This window comes from Rhipicephalus sanguineus, chromosome 7 (assembly GCF_013339695.2).
Source record: "Rhipicephalus sanguineus isolate Rsan-2018 chromosome 7, BIME_Rsan_1.4, whole genome shotgun sequence".
Taxonomy (NCBI): domain Eukaryota; kingdom Metazoa; phylum Arthropoda; class Arachnida; order Ixodida; family Ixodidae; genus Rhipicephalus; species Rhipicephalus sanguineus.
The window spans coordinates 128,833,221-128,855,448 of NC_051182.1; the positions used below are offsets into that span (position 1 = coordinate 128,833,221).

Consider the following 22,228-nt stretch of genomic DNA (forward strand, 5'->3'; position numbering starts at 1 on the left):
AGGGCAAGCAGCGTACGAAAGCTCAACGGAAGATTGATCACGCTGCGACATCGACACTAGTGCTACGTAACAAGTGTGATACATTCCGCAAATACCATCCTGAGTGACGATACGCCAGTAACAGTGACGTCGACGATCTGAGTGTACTTATTGTGCCGCCGACGCCAGGCGACGCTCTCGCCGACTCTCACTCCCAGCCAGTGGCTCTCCTTGCTGTCCCGATCCGTGCCTGCGATTCATCGTGTCGTATCGACTGATTTCTCGTGTAATCCTCGGCGCGAGTGCGATCAATCGGAGCGACTACGTGCCAGCATGTCGGGGAACCGCTGCGTAGTACGGACCTGCTCGTCAAGGCGCGGAAAAAGCGGAAAGTGCGTGGCGTTTCATTACACGTACGGTACACGCCAACACGACCACAAGCTATCAAAGTGGAGCAGCCTATAGATGAATACCAGGGGCGTAGCCAGAAATTTTTTTCGGGGGGGGGGGGGGGGTTCAACCATACATTATGTTCGTGCGTGCGTTATTGAAACATTTCGGGGGGGGTTGAACCCCCCCCAACCCCCCCCCCCCTTGGCTACGCCCCTGATGAATATCATCGTTAACAAGTAGCACTTATGTAGACTTATCAGTGAATGTTAGTTCGTCCGTAGACTTCCTTGCGCTAGCGTAATACCGGGTTACTGCAGCCGTAACCGTGAGAGGCTGGACAGGTGGGGCCATCTGGCGGCGCAAAGAAGAACCTGGCAAGCACAGAATTGTTATTGTAGAAACCTGTTGTGTTCTATTTCTCCGCTGGTGTGCATTCGCTATGCTGATATTCCATAGACCCCTTTACGTATACCGGAATTCTGTGCACGCTAAAATTCTCTGATATAGCTAATTGAGACACACCAGCGAGTATGGCCCAAGCGCGCGTCCCCGGGCACCTCCTCGTTGCTGCTTGGAACGGCGACCATTTCTGAATCGCTGTTTTGCAAAGGGTCGAAGCGAAAATGATTCGCGACGTCGCGTATCGCGGTGATTCTAAGTTCCAGAATGTCGTCTTCAACACAAGTCGATACTTTTGACGGCGACGACGCTGGTGACAAGGCATGACTGAACGTGCGCGCCTAGCAGACGAAATGTTAGCTGAGCAGCTGATCCTCACGTCACTCCTTTATGTGGACAAGTGGTAAACTGGGGCGTGGTCTGGAATTGACCGCGAGGGAGCGCTGCCAGCGCTAAGAAATGGCGGGCTTGCCGGCCGTTTTCAATCGTGCTAGATACCGGTGATATAAATCAATAAAACAGATAGCTATTCGTCCCTCAGTTGCATTTTCGGTCGCGAATCGCTAATAGGGGGTAGATAACTACTCCTGGACGCAAAAAATCTTGACATGCGTAAATTTGATGTCAGTGCTCCTTTAACATTCAAGCACGTGAGTATTATTATGGGGCTCTTATGAAGGCTAGAAATATTTCGATTCATTGCAAATCTCATGAAAAAAATCATCTCAGGAGCATAGGCGTGCGCACAGGGGGGGGCGCCCCCCCCCCTAATCACCAAAGGGTGGGGGGCGAAATCTGCCCCGTACATTGACCCTTGCGATAGCAATTATATGGACACTCTCGGCGGATTTTTGCCGTCGCCGTTGCCGTTGCCGCGGGTAAAAGCTCGCGAGCGCTGGCGACGAACGCGGCTGAAGCGGAGATTAAACTAGCCGGCCGTCTGTCTCCGCCGCGCGAACAGCGCATGAGAACATCTTCCCGCGTGCGGGCCTGCCGTCGATTGCTCATCAAACAGAGAGGAAACGCCCCGCCCGTCTTTCGTAAGGAGCATGACGGGACGCCAGGGAAGCGGAAGGGGGGGGGGACCGCATTGTTCGAAGGGCGCAGTCGCTTGCGCGCGCGCTATCTCGAGGCATCAGGAGACGGCTCGTAAACTTGCTGTGCTCGCAACGCTTACTTCGCGTTTAGAAAACTCGGAGCAAGAAAACTCTTCGGTTCCTGGAGGGGCCATATTCTCTTAAACCAGCGTTTTGTTGAGTTACGCGAGATCGGATCCAAAAGAGTTAGCTGCTAGTCTTACTTCGTTTCACAATACAATTTTTTGGTGTCGCATTCATTTCTTCGCAGCCGCTTTCACTGTGGGCCGTCAGCGACGGGCCCGCTAATGACAGCTGCGCATTTGCGGCTGCTCCGACCAGGAGATATGATTTTACTAATGAGATGACATTTTTAAAAAAGCAAGCAAAAAATTCGAATTGGAGCCCTAGCACGTGAGCTCGAAAGGGCAGGGCCTTTTAGGGGGTATTTACCGCAGAGTGATTACAAACTCAGACGAGCTGGCAGAAGGAATTACGAAAAAGCTGTTCTAGATGAAGATCCATGGATAGAGTATATCTGAGGAAAAGTGTCAACGCGTTTCCACCGTTCGCGTGCTCTTCCATAAACGCGAAGCAAGGAAAATTCGATATTGTCCCATATATCTACTGCGAGCGATCCCAATTTCATTCCGCGATGTCCGGAAACAGAAGTGACAGACATTTTAGCGGCACTCATGTAGTTATTACTGAACATTGCTTTCCTTACGTGCCGTGCGACGCTTGAAACGAGCTATCAGCAGCGTTTCGGGAACAGACGACGTCCGCCGATGAATCGCCGTCGCACTTTCTCGCTACCGATGTAGGCCTAGACGTCACGAGCCTCTGCGGAGAGCGCGTTTTGCTGTCGAGCCGACTTGCAGAACAGAAGCTGCGTCGGCACCGTGCATGGCATCGTGGCTTACTCGGAACGCACGCGCGAGCTCTATTTATTCAGCGGAATAATTCTTGGTCCATGATTGCGACTTATTGGCAGCCCCAAGATCGAGCTGCACATGTTCTGACGCGCCGGCGGTGCGATTGCCGTTGATAGACGCCCCCAATCCCGAGACTTTGGCGCAATTTGGCGCAAATTTCGTCGATATTATCAGGATGGCGCAGTAAATACAATTTGGCGCACTTTGGCGCAGTTGGCGCAGGAGTGGAATCACTGCGCTTGCGCAAAAGAGTGAAAAATTGGCGATTTGTATGCTTAAGCAGCGGCAAGATTTTGACCAGGCAAGATGAAACGTCACCCGATTGTGCACATTCGCAGTGAGCGTGATCTAGAAAGGATTACCTAGTTCGCGTCGACTGCACATTTCTTTTGCTTTTTAGCGTTTTTGCAATGGCTGTCCCCAGAATATGTTAACAATGCATTTCTAAAAACCCTTTCACGTGTTTTCACTTGAATTTGCGTTCCCTCAGAAACAAGTAAGATGGTCTGTCAGTTTTCTTAGATGAGTTTGTTTTCAATTTCGACGTCATAATGGTTACGGAGACATGGTGCTCTACAAATACTGAAATTTTCCAACCGTGGTGGTTATCAAAGCTTCTTCCTTAATAGGCAACATAAGCAAGGTCGAGGTTTAGAAGTTCTCGTGAAACGTGAGTTAGAATGTGAAGTCGATACCCAGTTTTCCATTATATCCCAGGACATAAGAGTGTTTGACCTTATTAGCCCTCGAATGTTTTTTTCACTGTCCTGTATCGGCCACCGAAGGGACAAATGCAAAATTTCATTGAATACCTTGAAGAGCTTTTAAATCATGTGAATTTGAAAAAGCGAAACTAATTCTGGCGGAGGCCTAAATATTCATATCATAAAAATATTGCCACAATAAATATTGCCACTTTTTCCAGCAGTAGAGTCACTGGTCACGCCATCATAACAGATTCGTCAACACGCGTTACATCCCACACAAAGACACTCATCGACCTTTTATTAGAAACAAATACAGAAAGCTTGACAACCGGTGTCCTGAATTGCGATATCAGCAACCACTTATCAATTTATTTCTTTATCAGGGGTGAATACCAACTTACACACGCGTGAATGAGTGACGTAAAGACGGTAGAAAATATCGTGCCTACAACTTTAAGCGCCTTCTACGCATGCCTTGAAAAATAAACTTCGACAGACGTTTACCGTTCTTTATTCTTTAACGGCGGATGCTGCCTACGAGGCTTTCATTTGTGCTTTCAAACCTAGATATTTCGAGCATTTTAAAGAAAAAAACATAGCCAAAATGTAACAAAATCCGGAAACCATAGATCATCCGCGAGCGTCTACGCATAATACAAAAGAAAGCAAGATTGTTCCAAAAATTTCTTAAGACCATAGCATTTCGATATTTACAAAAAATTAGCGTAATAAGCTTAACGCTTTTCTAAAAAAATGAAAAGCGCTGTTTTCTGCACAATCAATTTAGTAAAGAGAAATGTAAGGACAGTGCGCAGATGTGGAATAATAAGCTCAACAGTTTGCTAAATCGCACACCAGTCTCGCCAGCAGTCACGAAGCTAAGCCATGAAGGACATCATATTGAGGGGTCCGAACTTGCTATTAAGTTTCTCAGCGATGTTGTGTCCTGTCCGCGAAGGTCGAGTAGGACAAGTCATGCTATAAACAGGAACCCTTCGAGCATGTATCTCGAACCAGCGAATGAGGCTATACTTGACTCGTTTACAAACAGCAAAGCACGTGATATTGATGGCACAGAGATAATTCCGGTTAAACGCGTGGTTGAATTAAAGCACCAGTATTGGCTTACAATATCTTCAGGTTGCTTTCCAAAACTGATGCAAGTAGCTAAAGTCAGTATGCTTTTTAAAAGTGGTGACAGAAATGACATGGCCAACTATAGGCCAATTTCAATTCTGCCCATTTGTTTCTAAGGGCTTGGAGAAGATCATTTATAAACGGCTAATGAAATTCTGCATGAAATTTAACTTGATTACTTTTTCACAGTATGGCTTCCTACCTAAAAGGTCCACAGAAACAGCCCTCCTAAAGCAAAAAAAAAATTAATTCTTGAGTCCATTGAAAACAAGGAATGGTGCATCCGTGTATTTGTAGACTACTCGAAGGCGTTCGATCGAATCAATCATGAAATACTTTTGGAAAAACTGGAATTATATGGTATTGAATTATATGGTATATGATCCCAGCTCATGTTTTTATTGAAAAGTATTCCTAGCGTTTTTATAGTATCCACTATTTCAGTGTTACCGTTGTCGAACTTTATCATTGGTTCTAAGATAAGCGAGCTTGGACGCGCATGGAACAGCACAGCTTTTGTTTGTTTTTGTTTTTTTTGAATTTATTAAGAAATAGTTTGCAGCACTCCATGTACGAAGTTTTTCCATTGTTTCGTTGATCACTAAGGTGAGGTGCTTTATGTCGCTGCTTTTAAATAAGAGGCTTGTGTCATCCGCATACAAAATATAACTTCGATCGTTGCTAATAGTTGTTATCTCAGTAATATATAGTAAAAACAATAATGGGCCTATGATACTTCCCTGAGGGACTGCTGTGGTGATATTCTAGCATGTAGACACGTGGTTTCCTATAGCCACACGCTGGCATCGATATTGTAGGCAAGTTTTTAGGAGAAGAGCTGCGATTCCACGAATACCTTATAATTCCAGTTTTTCCTCCTTTCGCTTTTGCTCGGGGCTGTGTTCGTCCCTTCGCGACCATCCGCTTTCTACCACCTAGCATAGCCATCTGTAACATATTGAGCGCGCGCTCGCGCCAAGGAGGAGTCTTCTTCCTGTTGTTCTTCGACCGCCTTAATGATGATACGTGCCGAGCACTTTAAGGCTCGGGCTACCGTATGCTGCCCTAGCTTGGCGTAACGCAGGCAAAACCATGCGTGCTGGCACGCGCTAGCGCGTTCGGGCATGTGTAAGGGGCTGGATAAGACGCTGTGGCCTCTCAAGTTTTTACACTCTCTCAGCAGTCACGTAATGACGTCGGGGAACGAGATTCTGCAGACGCGCGTTGAACCCGCGTGGCGTGCTCCAACAAGAGTTCGGGACGAGTAACGGCAACAGCAACTATACCGTGAATTCATGGTGTGCTCCACTTGGAAGGACGCATTAACATCGGGAAAGGTGCCCGTGATGAACGGAACCTTACTCGACCCATTCGCTGCTTCGCATCTCCACATGGTTCGCTTTAGTGGGAGATGGTGTAATTTTTTTACACTGCCACATAATGTGATTAAGGTCGCTCTACTGACAGAACAAAACTTGCAGTCCGATTGAGGGTACGTTCCCAGGGAAATATTCTGGCGAAAGGCAAGGGAGGGAAAAGTGCGGGTTCGTAGTTTAACCTGGAGCCTTTGTCAGGAACGCCGGAGTAAAGGCGACAGGGTTTGGCGAGGCCGCCAAACCCTGTCGCCTTTACTCCGGCGTTCCTGACACACAAATGCCCACAAATGCCAGTGCCCACAAATGTAGTGGTATGTATGTAAGGAAGCTTTCTTTGGAGGTAAATGCAGGAAAGAGATTATTGGCTTCTGAAGCGTCCCTTAGTCTAGCCTGCGCTCGCTTCGAAAAAGATCAAGCACTTACGTGGGTCATTTCCTTATTAATTACCAGTAATGAAACAAGTTGGGATGGTGCATTATGGCACAGAATGACTACGGCTGTCCTGCAAGTTGCAAACCTTACCGGCTCTAAAGTTGTTTATGGTAGTTTTTGAGACACTTAATATGACAAACGAATTAGCAATTGGTGCGGCGAGTGCCACCAGCCTCATTGCCGGTGGAGTCAATAAAGCGAGTTTCTATACACACGGATACTCTGCGTTATTAACAGAGACAACATCTTTGCAAATAAAGAACATTTCTGAAGTGATTTAGCGCGTTGTTGCCTTCCACGCTCGTGGTGAACAGGATACACATTTTAGATGCGAAGCAGGTTATGGCGGGGGCTTTGTCCGTCCCTCCCTCCTTCCCGCGGCGTCCACCCCCACTGCGCATGCGCGTCACCTCGCCCTCTCTCTCCTAGGCGCCCCCCTCTCTTTCCTGTAGGAATATGGAGCGGCGTGCGTCCCCCTCTTTCTCCGCTTCTACGCTCCGCCCCCCTCCTATCCCCTTGGAATCCTACTCTACGGAGCGGCGCGCACGACGGGTGGTGCAACAGCTGCATACTCCGCTGGGGGGCGCCACGGTAGTTCCGCGGTATGAAAACGACGGAGCGCGCGCGCATCATTCTCTCTCCTGTGCAGCGCCGCGATGACCGCTCGGGCCGCTGCCGCGATCCCGAACTTCGGACTCGCGAAGCCGAAAGGAAACGTAATTGGCGGCAAGCAGACCCTGCAATCCGGGCTCGGGAAGCCGAATCAAAACGTCAACGTCTCTCCGCTGCTTCGCATCCCCACATCGTTGCCTTTAGCGGGAGACGGTGTAATTTTTAGGGAGAAGAGGGAGATGAAAGCTTTCGTGATTATAGTGGGAAATATCACATTTTTCCTTGGGCCATCTGTGCTCGGGTAAGCCTACCAGTGAGGGTGTTCGATAAGCGGTGGTACTGAGCCGTCAGATGGGCTTCCGTGAGCTCCCTGAAGTCATTCAAGGTGGCACTGTAGTAACGTCTCTCAAAGGGGGCTGTACTTGGTACCCCAAGAGCAAACTTGTATAGCTCGCATGTCAGTGAAGTAACCTTACCTTCCTCAGGCCTAATAAGGCGCTGATAAGGAAGGAAAAATGGAAATTATAGAGATGGAAAAATTCTGTTCCGGTCTAGAACTAGTTTTTCCACGTGTGGCGTCGCATTCGTTTTCACCCAGCGCCGCTTGCGTTTACCCAACTCTAAAACTGGGCTGTTCTTCCAAACTCGAGAGCAGCCTACCTAAGGCCGCTCGGAGATTTAGTGCCTTGGGTCCTCCATTCTAAAACTCTGTACTAAACTGATGCTCCAGCGATACTCCCTCTTGAAGACTTTCGTCATCACTGGTTCTTCTTTTGTCATTCGCTTGTTCACAACTTGGTTGTCTTTTCTTGCTATTCTCTAGGTGCATTATATATGTGCATAAAATTTCAACTTCCCTCCTCCAGTGCCCATTGGACGATATACAAACAAATCGAAAACGCATAAAGATATATTGTTGTGTACATTATATCCTCATTTGCGAACATGCATCATTTAGTCCGGTGTAGCATACCACTTCGAACCCAGCACAACTTACCTCTTTCCGTCAATTTGATGGCGTACCAGACTATCTCGTCATCGTTCTTGCGGTAACTCTCCTTCGGAAAGCTCTCGAACTCGTACAGCTGATTTGTAATGTCATGCAAGAAAAAGCCTGTCTCAGTGGCGCTTGCAAGTTTGTTGTATTTAGGATAGCTTATTTTGCGAGCTTCTATTCCGCAAGGCAGCCTCGCTTAAAGCAACACCACGGTCATTTTTGCTCCAGACAGATCATTTTGCTCCAGACAGATGTACGAGCACAATCGAAGATTTCAACATTCCTTGCAGTTGCATTAAAGTATTACTAAAGTAAGACAATATTAAGCTCATAATTTAAGCGAATAACTTAACATTAAGTTAAGCCAATATTTTATACTAGTAAGCAAAATGACACATGTGAGATATAGAGAACTTCCTATTAATCAACCTACATTAAGCAATACAAGTAATCACGAAGGCAATTTCGAACAGCAGGAGAGACACGTTTACCTTCACAGTGCAAGCTTTACTCATGAAATCGTGCTGTAGGACTCATGGTGTTGACATGATCAATTGAATGTGATCAATTAAAACACAATAGGGATGTGAGAATTGTTTGAGGCACTCCGTTGGTTGACAGCACTTGAAGTACAGGTCAATATCATAGCCAACAGGCACTGAGTTTCTGCAGCTACTCTGCTGCTCCACAAGAGAAGCCAGAAATCGTGATCGAGCAATAGCTCCGGCAAGCCACTGGTTGCACGTTCAGAACTATTTATAGGACCAGAATGGGACCATATACAAATCAAGTCGACGTGGATTATTTCAGAAATTTACGGTTTTCAAACAACACTGTACTCTTATTGACGGCGACAATTCGCAAAAGGTATTGAAAATCTAATCAGAGAGAGCGTTAAATTAATCTTTCCTTTGTAGAAAGTGCGACTAATATTGTTGAAATACAATAATTTCACATTAAAGTGGCTTTGTTTGAAGCGCAAATAAAAGACAGGACAAAGTAGGCACACATGGACACACACGGCGCTAACTTCCAACAATAGTTTCTTTTTCGAAAGCAGCGTACAGTTACGCACTCGCCTCGCGAGTCGCAGCCACGCGATCATGATGAACAAAGTGAAAAGATGCAGTGATGTTTCAAGAAATGCGCATACATTGTTATTCGTTGTCCGATAATGCCAATTACCGCTTGCTGATACGCACGTCTATTAAAAGCCTTGTTAACTGGACCGAAAGAGAGGGTAACGTTGATGCCGATTACAATGGAGTGCGAGGCATCCATTATGTGTGCTTTTGCCAACTTTATTTTTGTGGTCACGCAATCTATTATTGATGCAGCTTCCTGACTGCCCGACGTAAAAGGTCCTGCACGTTAAGGGGATGCTGTGCATAACTGGGCACCTCGGATCGCTTTCCTTCTCTGGCACTGTTTTTCGACATGGGCTGATTAGTTCTTACGCGTTAAACACGTATGTGTTACCTCCGCGTGCAATTTTCTTTAGGTTGCCCGACAACCAGTATACGTACGACATAACTGCCGACCTTTCTCATTTCTCGGTCTATGGGCCACATCTGTGTGTGCCTACTTTGTACTGTCTTTTATTCGTGCTAAAAGGAAACCTACTAAAAATTGTTACTAGCAAGCCCGCATTTCATCCCTCGTTCACATTAAAAGCAAGCATTCCTTCTCGACTATAATACACTCTTGACAAAACCAATCCATCAGCAATCAATATAACCATTTGCAACACACACATTCCGACGGAGCGGCACCTATAAGCTACTTCATGGCCCATCAGTTTCAAATAACTGAATTTTAAAACTAAGCACTCCATGAAAATTATCTGCTGAACCTGCCTGGTCAATTGAGACGGAGACACTAAGTGAAAAGCCACGCAGCGCGGTAGCGCCAATATGCGCCCACACAGCGGGTTTACAAATAATTGTTCACCTACTTCGCGGGCTCCTTGGGAGATGATCCTCCCGCGGCGTTCTGTCAGGGTGTCATTGACAAATTTGGCTGCCAGCATCGCGGAATGGCATACCTGCAGAAAGAAATGCAGCATGCAGTGCAATTAAGCAACAGAGAAGCAGAACCTTAAGTAAAAAAAGACAACTACGAGCTCTCTAAGGCAAAATTGCGAGAAAGAGGAGTAACGCAGCCCAACAGGCGCGCGCAATGAACGGATAGACCATTGAGGAGCAACCGCAGACGGATGCGTGCAGTGTGAAAACCTGTTAGTTTGCAAGGGAATCAACCGCGCGGGAGATGCAGGCCGTGTGAAGAGATACGTTCCGTGTGCAGACCGTTGTCAGGACAACTAACCGCCCTCCTCACTCTTGGGTCAGTCTTCCCAATTGTTTTCGTGGTGGCGTCTTGGCGGTTGTGTCGCGCTCGGAGAGTTCGACTATCTAGGAACTACGCCGCGGTGCCTTCGATATAAACGAATGCTTGGATGAGCGTGTGGTGCTGCTTTTGCGTTTCGCTGCACCCATGAAGTCCGGAGCTGGTCTCGACATGTCGCGACCACCACGCTGTATATCTCCGGCGTAGTCAAGGCACTGCGTCGCCACCGGCTGGGAATGGTGGCCGAGAACACAGTAGGCCTATCGGATCCACGATTTCAACCCGACCGACTCTGGGCACAAATCAGCGCTGGATTCCTTCACAAGTGTGTGTTCACTCTTTATTCTGCCGTACGTATCACGTGCGCGAAAATGATCGCGATTGCCGGTAACGGACGCGATCGTGTTGTATATCACGCGCGCGAAATGTACAGCGAGGGCCGCCTTGGACGCCAGCTGGGCTGTGCTCTGTGACCGCCTCGATATGGGCCACCATTGTCGTCGGCCAACCGGACGTGCTCGCTCCCCGAGGATTCGCCGTTGTTATGGGGTGTGAGCTCGCGATATTGGGCAGAGGCCTCGCCGCCGTTCTGCGACTCGTCCAAAACGCATTGCGGCCGCCGGATATGAGCTCGATTGTATGTCACGCGCTTGAAATGCACCGGCATGGGTTGGCGGGTGCTTTAGCTAGTCGACTTTAGCTGCGCTTCGGAACTCTGTGGAAATTCGTCGCCATTACCGCCGGCATCCCCGGCGCCGTTCGTGACGGCGGCCCCGCGTTCGCTCGCTGTACTCAAGGAGGTTTTGGCTGTACAGCTCGAGATTGGCTCGGTAGCGGCGGCTGACGGGCTTGCTCGAGCTGCACGACGGCGCTCGCAGAAAACTCGCCGACTCGTTGGCGGCACGGTGGTTGGCGGCGCCTCGGCGTGATGGCTGCAGCTGCCGCAGCCACAACGTGCAGAAAGCTGTTTGCACTGGTGTGTGCAATACCAGTCATCTATCGCTTGCGTTGGAGCAGCCTCACAAAAAGAACTATACGAGTTATGACGACGCGGCTGGACCTGTACTGGACATTTTACAGTGAATTAAATGAAACAAAGCCGAAACTTCATATCTATAGAGATAAATAAAACGTTTCATGTCGTTTTTCGTTGTTGCATTGACTGCGAATGCCGTGATACACGCATGACTAAATATTTTTTTCGCTCGTTCTTTTCCGCGCGATTTTTTTGCTCACCGCGGAAAGCACGCAAAAAAATATTAAGCCTTGCGGATAGTAACTGCAGAAAATAATCACTGGGGATTAACGGATCATTTGAACTGGGATTAAACAGTTCATCCGAATGGAGTATTTGAGGGGACCCACCGTCCATCCAATAGCTGCAACTGCGGGTACTAACGGCTGCCCGGTAAGGTGTAAATTTGCGGACTCAACGTTAGTGCATTGACGTGATCTGTAGGGAGAAACAGTTAGCTGCATGGAGACTAACGGTTATACCCGGTGCGGTTAGTCCTTAAGGGATTAAAGCTTGTGGCCATTGATCAGCACACTCACTCATGAGTCGACTCGCTCAACTCACTCCGACTCGTATCGAGACGCGAGTCTGAGTCTGAGTGAGTCCGGGTGAGTAAAATTTTTGTGGGTTCGAGTGAGTTCCGTTGAGAAAAATTATAATGAGTGTGTACGAGCGAGTCAGGTTGAGGAACGTTTTGGCGAATCTGAGTCCGAGTGAGTTCTTAGGGCAAAGAATATTGAAGGAGTCAGTCTGAATAAATTCCACATTCTTTTGACGACATATGATCCAGAGTAATGAAACGAGTTTTGATGGCGCATGATGGGCCAGAATCACTAGGGCTGTCCAGCAACTTGCAAACCTTACCAGCTCGGAAGGTATTCATAGTGGTCTTTAAACGAATGAGCAATTGTTGCGGCGAGTGCCACCACCCTCCGAAGACGAGACACAAACGCATGCTGACGTCGCAATACTGCCACTCGAGTCAACTAATAAAGCGAGTTTCCGTCCACACGGATACTTTGCGTTATTAGAGACGTCTTTGCAAATAAAGAACATTTCTGAAGGAATATGACTCGTCATTGCCTTCCATGCGCGTGGTGAACAGGATACACATTTTTAGGGAGAAGAGGGAGATGGCTGTTTTCATAAATATAGTGGGAAATATCAAAATTTTCCTTGGCCATCTGTGCTCGGGTAATATTTAGGGAGCTTAAGATAAGTCTACCAAAGAGGGTGTTCGATAAGCGCTGGTACTGAGCCGTCAGGTGGGCTTCCGCGAGCTCACTGAAGTCATTCAAGGTGGCACTGTAGTCAAGTCTCTCGCAAGAGGCTGTACTTGGTACCCCAATGGCAAACTTGTATAGCTTGCATGTCAGTGCCTAGTTAGGTGCTGATAAGTCAGGAAAAATGTGATTATAATGGAAAAAACCTGTTCCAGTCTAGAACTAATTTTCGCACGTGTGGCGTCCCATATGTTTCAATAAGTGCCGCTTGCGTTTACCCAACTCTACAATTGGGCTGTTCTTCCAAACTCGAGAGCAGCCTACCTAAGGCCGCTCGGAGACCTAGTGCCTTGGGTCCTCCATTCTAAAACTCTGTCCTAAACCGATGCTGCAGCGATACTCGCTGTTGAAGACTTTTCATCACTGGTTCTTCTTTTCTCATTCGCTTGTGTACAACTTGGTTGGTTTCTCTTCTCTTCTTGCTATTCTGTAGGTGCATTATATCTGTGCATAAAATTTCAAGTTCCCTCCTCCAGTGCCCATTCGATGATATACAAACAAATAAATCGAAAACGAATAAAGATGTCTTGTGTACGTTATGTCCTTACTTGTGAACATGCATCATCTAGTCCGGTGTTGCACACCCTCTTCAAACACAACACAACTTACCTCTTTTTGCCAATTTCATGGTGAACCACAAGATTTGGTCATCATTTTTTCGAAAACTGTCCTTCGGAAAACTGTCGAACTCGTGCAGCTGTTTTGTCATGTCATGCAAGAAAAAGGCTGTGTCAGTGGCGCTTGCAAGTTTGTTGTATTTAGGATAGCTTATTTTGCGAGCTTCTATTCCGCAAGACAGCCTCGCTTAAAGCAATACCACGGTAATTTTTGCTCCAGACAGATGTACGAGCACAATCGAAGTTCTCTAATGCAGTTGCATCAAAGTATTACTAAAGTAAGACAATATTAAACTAACTTAAGCGAATAACTTAACATTAAGTTAAGCCAATATTTTATACTAGTAAGCAAAATGACACGTGTGAGATTTAGAGAACTTCCTATTAATCAACCTATATTAAGCAATACAAGTAATCACGAAGGCAATTTCGAACAGCAGGAGAGACACGTTTACCTTTACAGTGCAAGCTTTACTCATGAAATCGTGCTGTAGGACTCATGGTGTTGACATGATCAATTAAATGTGATCAATTAAAACACAATAGGGATGTGAGAATTGTTTGAGGCACTTCGTTGGTTGACAGCACTTGAAGTACAGGTCAATATCATAGCCAACAGGCACTGAGTTTCTGCAGCTACACTGCTCCTCCACAAGAAAAGCCAGAAATCGTGATCGAGCAATGGCTCCGGCAAGCCATTGGTTGCACGTTCAGAACTATTTATAGGACTAGAATGGAACCATATAAAAATCAAGTGGACGTGGATTATTTCAGAAATTTACGGTTTTCAAACAACACTGTACTCTTATTGACGGCGACAATTTGCAAAAGGTATTGAAAATCTAATCAGAGAGACCATTAAGTTAATCTTTCCTTCTTAGAAAGTGCGAGTAATATTGTTGAAATACAATAATTTCACATTAAAGTGGCTTTGTTTGAAGCGGCGCTAACTTCCAACAATAGTTTCTTTTTGGAAAGCAGCGTACACTTATGCACTCGCCTCGCGAGTCACAGCCACGCGATCATGGTGAACAAAGCGAAAAGATGCAGTGATGTTTCAAGAAATGGGCATGCATTGTTGTTATTTGTCGGATAGTGCCAATGACCGCTTGCTGATACGCACGTCTATTAAAAGCCTTGTTAGTTAACTGGACCGAAAGAGAGGGTAACGTTGATGCCGATTACAATGGAGTGCGAGGAATCAATTATGTGTGCTTTTGCCAACTTTATTTTTGTGGTCACGCAATCTATTATTGATGCAGCATCTTGACTGCCCGACGTAACAGGCCCTGCACGTTAAGGGGATGCTGTGCATGACTGGGCAGCCCGGATCGCTTTCCTTCTCTAGCATTGTTTTTCAACATGGGCTCATTAGTTCTTAGGCGCTAAAAAAACACGTATGTGTTACCTCGGCGTGCAATTCTCTTTAGGTTGCCCGACAACCGGTATACGTACGACATAACTGCCGACCTTTCTCATTTCTCGGTCTATGGGCCACATCTGTGTGCCTACTTTGTACTGTCTTTTATTCGTGCTAAAAGGAAACCTACTAAAAATGTGTTACTAGCAAGCCCGCATTTCATCCCTCGTTCACAATAAAAGCAAGCCTTCCTTCTCGACTATAATACACTCTTTACGTAATCAATCCAGCAGCATCAATATAGCCATTTGAACACACACATTCAGACGGAGCGGCACCAATAAGCTACTTCATGGCCCATCAGTTTCAAATAACTGAATTTTAAAACTACACCCTCCATGAAAAGTATCTGCTGAACCTGTCTGGTCAATTGAGACGGAGACACTAAGTGAAAAGCCACGCAGCGCGGTAGCGCCAATATGCGCCCACAGCGGGTTTACGAATAATTGTTCACCTACATCTTTCGCGCTGGGACACAGTATTTTCCGAGGGCTAGAAGCCTTGGTGTCATGCACAAACGTTATAGCGTCTCTGGCGCACTGGGCAACCTGCAGAAGGAAAATAAATGGAGCATGTAGTGCAATTAAGCGACAGAGAAGCATAACGTAAAGTAAAAAAGACGACTACGTACACTCCAATGCGCGATGAACGGATAGACCATTGAGGAGCAACCGCAGAGGGATGCGTGCAGTGTGAAAACCAGTTAATTTGCAAAGGAATCAACCGCGCGGGAGATGCAGGCCGTGTGAAGAGATACGTTCCGTGTGCAGAACGTTGTCAGGACAACTAACCGCCCTCCTCACTCTTGGGTCAGTCTTCCCAATTGTTTTCGTGGTGGCGTGTTGGCGGTTGTGTCGCGCTCGGAGAGTTCGACTATCTAGGAACTACGCCGCGGTGCCCTCGATATAAACGGATGCTTGGATGAGCGTGTGGTGCTGCTTTTACTTTTCGCCGCACCCATGAAGTCTGGAGCTGGTCTCGACATGTCGCGACACCGCGCTGTATATCTCCGGCGTAGTAACGGCACTGCGTCGCCACCGGCAGGGAATGGTGGCCGACAACACAGTAGGCCTATCGGATCCATGATTTCAATCCGACCGACTCTGGGCACAAATATGCGCTGGATTCTTTCACAAGTAAGTGATCACTCTTTATTCTGCCATACCTATCGCGTGCGCGAAAGTGATCGCGATTGCCGGTAACGGACGCGATCGTGTTGTACATCACGCGCACGAAAGGTACCGCGAGGGCCGGCTTGGGCGCCAGCTGGCCTGTGCTTTGTGACCGCATCGATATTGCGCGCCATTTCGTCGGCCGCCCGGACGTGCTCGCTCCCCGAAGATTCGCCGTGTTGATGGGCTGTGAGCTCGCGATATTGGGCAGAGGCCTCGCCGCTGTTCTGCGACTCGTCCAAAACGCATTGCGGTCGCCGGCAACTAGCTGGATTTTATGTCGCGCATTTGAAGTGCACCGGCATGGGTTGGCGGGTGCTTCAGCTAGTCGACTTTGGCTGCGCTTCGGAACTCTGTGGAAATTGGTCGTCATTACCGTCGACGCTCGCTCGCAAACAGTCGAGGAGGTGGCCCCACTTTCGCTCGCTGTACAGCTCAAGATTCGCTGGCGGTAGCGGCGCCTGACGGGCGTGCTCGAGCTGCACGACGGCGCTCGCAGAAAACTCGCCGACTCGTTGGCGGCACGGTGGTTGGCGGCGCCTCGGCGTGATGGCTGCTGCTGCCGCAATTGCGCTATGTGGCTCTAAAAGCGGCTTTGATGATGTATGACATCATGGTGAAATTATTTGCATGCCATAATTTAGACCTTTGTTTTTATTTCACCTTGAGGATATTTGCCATGTGCGTGCGTCTTCATTCTCTATGTCAGGTGTGACTAACTATTTGCAATATTTTTGTGCTTTGCGGGATACAGCCGTTGTCCCCTACGTGCAGAATGCTGTATGCGCTGGTGCGTGCAATACCGGTCATCTATCGCTTGCGCTGAAGCAGCCTCACAAAATGAACTGTACGAGTTATGACAACACGGCTGGAGCTATACTGGACATTTTACCGTGAATTAAATGAAGGAAAGCAGAAACTTCACATGCGTAGAGAAAAATAAAACGTTTCATTGCCTCAATTTTGTTTTTCGTTGTCGCATTGACTGCGATTCCCGTGACACACGCATTCTTTTTTGCTCCCCGCGGAAAACGCGCGAAAAAAGTATTAAGCCTTGCGGATAGTAAATGCAGAAAGTCCCTGGAGATTAACGGATCATTTGAACTGGGAATAAAGAGTTCATCTGAATGGAGTATTGAGTAAACCGACCGTTCATCCATTGAGGTGCAACTGCGGGTACTAACGGCTGCCCGGTAAAATTTAAATCTGCGGACTCAACGTTAGTCCATTCAGATGATCTGTGGGGAGAAAAAGTCACCTCCTTGGGGACTTTAAAACATTCTTTACTAAATGAAACCAAATCCTGATGTATAGAGGCATTCATTTCCAGGAAAGTGAATATAGTATGTGGGCGAATAGAAGTGCAAACAGCCGATGCCATGTAGATCAATCCTTCACTCATTGTTTTGTCACTCCTCATTGCTATATGGACATTACATCAGCATTGCTGCTGTGTCTTGGGTTACATAGTCGGGCTCTTACCTGCAGCATTGCATGCTCAGTCAAAGGGTGTTGAATGAAAACCTAGTAAAAGTTTGTATTGCATAATTTTGAATAGCTTTTCAGGGTGATATTTTGGATCTCATTAACATGCATGCACAGCCAGTTACGTTTCTTTGCCTAATGATCACACACCTGAGGTATCACCAATTTTTTTTCTTCCAATATCATTATCGCCTTCTTGAACCTATCGCTGCAGCGATGGAGCTATGGCCGTTTCATTGCCTTACGTTCATTGTTTAGCGAGGCAGCCACCGTGCAAAACAGTGCAGTGGCAGCTTTGCTTTCTGCCATTTTTCGTGTCTATGATATGCAATTGGTACGTCGTCAGTCAAAGACACTCGAGCAAGGCATGGCACCCACGATGTTTCTCGATCTGTTGCACGAGATGCACCCTACCCCGAAATAGTTGACAGGAACCTGCGGCTGCGTATAAAGGTGCGGCAACGAGCAAAGATTAATCTTCGGCACTCTTACTCATGCAACCCTAGCATTGCCACACAAATACACAAACTGATGACACTGGGTTGTCACTGGTGCTAAATTAACACTGTATTGCACAACTGCTAAAATACTGGGCCTGGCCTAACCTCCTGCATTCAGACAGTCGCATAGACACTGTCACAGCCGACAGTCACAGTCAGGCCCAAATTGCGTATTCCCTAAGGCCGACAGCCTGCTGGAGTTTTTGACTGCTATATGTATTTATCAAAACCATGTCCCTTGCTATCCTACAGCCACCTATACACTGCGTGTACCGCCGAGTCTCCACGCAATCCACGTGCAAATGTACCACAAAGCTGCGTTCACACGGTAGATCGGGTGTTTCAGTGTTTGACGGCTGTGACATGGATTTGACGAGTTGCTTTATACAGCTCCTGTGTGTATTTCTTACTAGGAGCTGCCATCCTTAACGCAAGTGTTTGCGCACGCGCGTTGCGGCACATGTAACAGCGGCTTTTTTTTTTATTTACGGGTCCCTGCACCATTTGTGGCCAGAAAGCAGTTTTTATCAGCTACAGTGTTCTATCAGTGGAGGCTAAACTCATTAACGAGTTTGATGGGGCGCAGTGCGAAGCATCAAAGTATAGCGCATGAATAGACGTGTGAGCGCGTGCACAGTTCACAGTGGCGCCCTGCAGAGGAGCAATGGTCAGGTGACGAGGGATAGTACCGCCGTTCGTCTTTCTGGGGTTTCCTTTCCTGAAGACTGAACAGTGGATCCCCGCCCTCCGCTTTTCGGACACGTCGGCCATCTTATTCACTTGGTCTCTCTCTGCGGAATACGTGTTCGTTCCCGAGGACTCAAAGGTGCAGTTGCTCTCATTATGGTCATTTATGGCCGTGAGTGTGACTTCACCTGTAGTATCAAAGCTTTTGTTTTAATTTCTCATAAATATTTCTTTCTGTATTCTTGTTGTGTTGCACAAATATAAGAGGCTATTGGTCTCTTACTATGGGTAGAACTTTTCCTTTGAAGTACTCGGCGATCTACTTCAGTAGAACAGGCTGTTGGGCTAGTTGGTCTTGCATTTTTATCAAAGCGCAATTAGCGCAAATAACGCCGTAACACAGAGACTACAAGGACAGGTGGCCACTGTCAGACAACAGACTGTTAGTCTACCGCCTGTCCTTGTCTGGCTCCTCTTTGTGTTCGTGTTTAGGTGCGCCAATTTCACTTTTTTGAAAATATATTGGGCAGTCCTCGTGCTTTGTCTGTAGCCCTTATTTGTGCATGACATACCTTGAAACTAGTAGTGCAGATTTGCATACAACGCAAGTGCTATTTCTAAGCGTCATATTAGTGATGCACCGCGGGAGGCTTAAAACGTCTAAGGGTTTCAGGTTTGCCTCTAAACAATATTAAAAGTCGAAAGATCATCCACGATGACGCAGCTAAGTTTGTTCACGCTATTTCGCGTGGAATTGGTAGAATAAGTGTATCCTTACTTTGCTGGATGACAGTGCTTTGGTGTCTCTGGGCCAAAGTATCCGAGCATCTTCTCGTCTGTGGCCGAGTAGGTCTCCACGTCGTTTATTAATGCTTTAGTCCGCAAGTTTATGTCGTTACTCAATAAAACGACATTCGGTCCTGCAGTTTAGTAAAAAAACGACAAAAATCACAGAAATTTTCCCACCCAGTTAGTAATTTGTCTAAAACAGCTCACAGACACTTTGAATTTGTGGTAAATAAAATACGCACATATATGCACACCTAGCACGTACCTACTCATTTTGTGCACTGTTCAGCAAGACGTTAAAAACCAACTGCGATGACATTTTCTACCGCCAAATGATAAAGAATCTTGCGGAGTTGTCACTAAAATCTGAACGCGTAAAAAAGAAGGGTCTCTCCAACACCTTTCTAATTTCTGAACTAAGGAAGGCGAATAACTAACCCACAACGATCTTAATATTGACTCACTTGTACCAAGATTATCCTATCAAATATATATTTCAGATCCCCGAACAAAAGAAATGAGCTGTCACACGAGCAGTACTCTTATCATTCTCATTTTATTGCCCTGAATGGCTTGTACATTTGGTTAACGGAACGCATCCACCCAAAAAAAAAAGTCACCCCGCCTACGGCACCGGCCGTGACAGGGTGCCGCGCTTGCTTTCATTAAATAAGGAATACACAATATATAAGGTAGCGGCGATGACTGAGCGCCTGCAGTGCCTATAAAGCGAGTTTCTGTCCACGCGGATACTCCGCGTTTTTACATCTTTGAAAAATAAAGAACATCTCTGAAGGAATTTAGCTCGTTGTTGCTTTCCACGCTCGTGGTGAACATGATACACATTTTTAGGGAGAAGAGCGAGATCAAAGCTTTCATGAATATACTGGGGAATATCTTAATTCTTTTCCGTGGCCATCGGTGCTCGGGTAATATTTATAGAGAGATTAAGATAAGCCTACTAGTGAGGGTGTTCAATAGGCGGTGGTACTGAGCCGTCAGGTGGGCTTCCGCGAGCTCACTGAAGTCATTCAAGGTGGCTCTGTAGTAAAGTATCTCATCAGGGCTCTACTTGGTACCCCAAGGGCAAATTGTATAGCTTGCATGTCAGCCATGGCGGCGAGTGTTCCACACTCGCCGCCGTGGCTGCGAATGGCGCTGACTAACACTCCAAGGTTTAAATGCACATATATACCCCATAAAGTGGACGGGAGGATGACCGCCGCCGTAGCTCAGTGGTAGAGCATCGGACGCGTTATTCGAAGGTCGCCGGTTCGGTCCCTGCCGGCGGCAGGTTATCTTTTCGTCCACTTTACTTTCTTCACATTTATATTCTAAATACTACAGATAACACCCCCTATACATTCCGTGGCGTTATTGTCTGTTAGTTCTCATTAATATTGTGTCTAACAAAGAAAACGAGCCCTTAAGAGTCATGTTCTTTCCTGCTTCTTTTGTCATTCGCTTGTGTACAACTTGGTTGGTTTCTCTTCTATTCTTGCTATTCTCTAGGTGCATTATATCTGTGCATAAAATTTCAAGTTCCCTCCTCCAGTGCCCATTGGACGATATGCAAACAAATAAATCGAAGACGCATAAAGATATCTTGTGTATGTTATATCCTTATTTGTGAACATGCATCATCTAGTCCAGTGTAGCACACCCACTTAAACACAGCACAACTTACCTCTTTCGGCCAATTTCATGGCGAACCACAAAATCTGATCATCGTTTTTTCGGAAACTCTCCTTCGGAAAGCTCTCGAACTCGTGCAGCTGTTTTGTCATGTCATGCAAGAAAAAGGCTGTCTCAGTGGCGCTTACAAGTTTGTTGTATTTAGGATAGTTTATTTTGCGAGCTTCTATTCCGCCAGGCAGCCTCGCTTAAAGCAATACCACGGTAATTTTTGCTACAGACAGATGTACGAGCACAATCGAAGTTCTCTAATGCAGTTGCATCAAAGTATTACTAAAGTAAGACAATATTAAGCTAACTTAAGCGAATAACTTAACATTAAGTTAAGCCAATATTTTATACTAGTAAGCAAAATGACACGTGTGAGATATAGAGAACTTCCTATTAATCAACCTACATTAAGCAGTACAATTAAGTAATCACGAAGGCAATTTCGAACAGCAGGAGAGACACGTTTACCTTTACAGTGCAAGCTTTACTCATGAAATCGTGCTGTAGGACTCATGGTGTTGACATGATCAATTAAATGTGATCAATTAAAACACAATAGGGATGTGAGAATTGTTGGAGGCACTCCGTTGGTTGACAGCACTTGAAATACAGGTCAATATCATAGCCAACAGGCACCGAGATTCTACAGCTACACTGCTTCTCCACAAGAAAAGCCAGATATCGTGATCGAGCAAAGGCTCCGACAAGCCATTGGTTGCACGTTCAGAACTATTTATAGGACTAGAATGGGACCATATAAAAATCAAGTCGTAGTGGATTATTTAAGAAATTTACGGTTTTCAAACAACAGTGTACTCTTATTGACGGCGACAATTTGCAAAAGGTATTGAAAATCTAATCAGTGAGAGCGTTGAAGTAATCTCCTTTCTAGAGAGTGCGAGTAATATTGCTGAAATACAACAATAATTTCTCTTTAAATTGGCTTTGTTTGAAGCGCATATGATAGACAGGACAAAGTAGGCACATGGACACACACGGCGGTAACTTCCAACAATAGTTTCTTTTTAAAAAGCAGCGTACACTGCACTCGCCTCGCGTGTCACAGCCACGCGATCATGGTGAACAAATCGAAAAGATGAAGTGATGTTGCAAGAAATGCGCATACAATGTTATTCTTTGTCCGATAGTGCCAATGACCGCTTGCTGATACGCACGTCTATTAAA

The 22,228-nt window shown here is 46.4% G+C and overlaps 1 protein-coding gene across 7 annotated transcripts in view; it reads right to left on the reverse strand.

The window, feature by feature from the left end:
• LOC119399902 (uncharacterized) overlaps positions 1-21,588 on the reverse strand; it is a 114,970-nt gene extending 93,382 nt beyond the window's left edge. For 2 of the 7 annotated variants that reach the window (XR_007416948.1, XR_007416950.1), the window contains exons 1-2: positions 21,512-21,588; positions 8,044-8,131 (exon numbers count right to left, since the gene is read on the reverse strand). Coding sequence is in view for 1 of the 7 variants with exons in the window: in XM_049417892.1 (XP_049273849.1) it covers positions 9,998-10,072 (75 nt within the window). In the remaining 6 variants the exon portion in view is untranslated. Of the gene's footprint in view, positions 1-8,043; positions 8,132-9,997; positions 10,079-13,759; positions 14,086-21,511 lie in introns of those variants that run through there. The other 5 variants (XR_007416947.1, XR_007416949.1, XR_007416943.1 and 2 more) reach the window with 3 other exon arrangements.
• Positions 21,589-22,228: the final 640 nt, after the last annotated feature.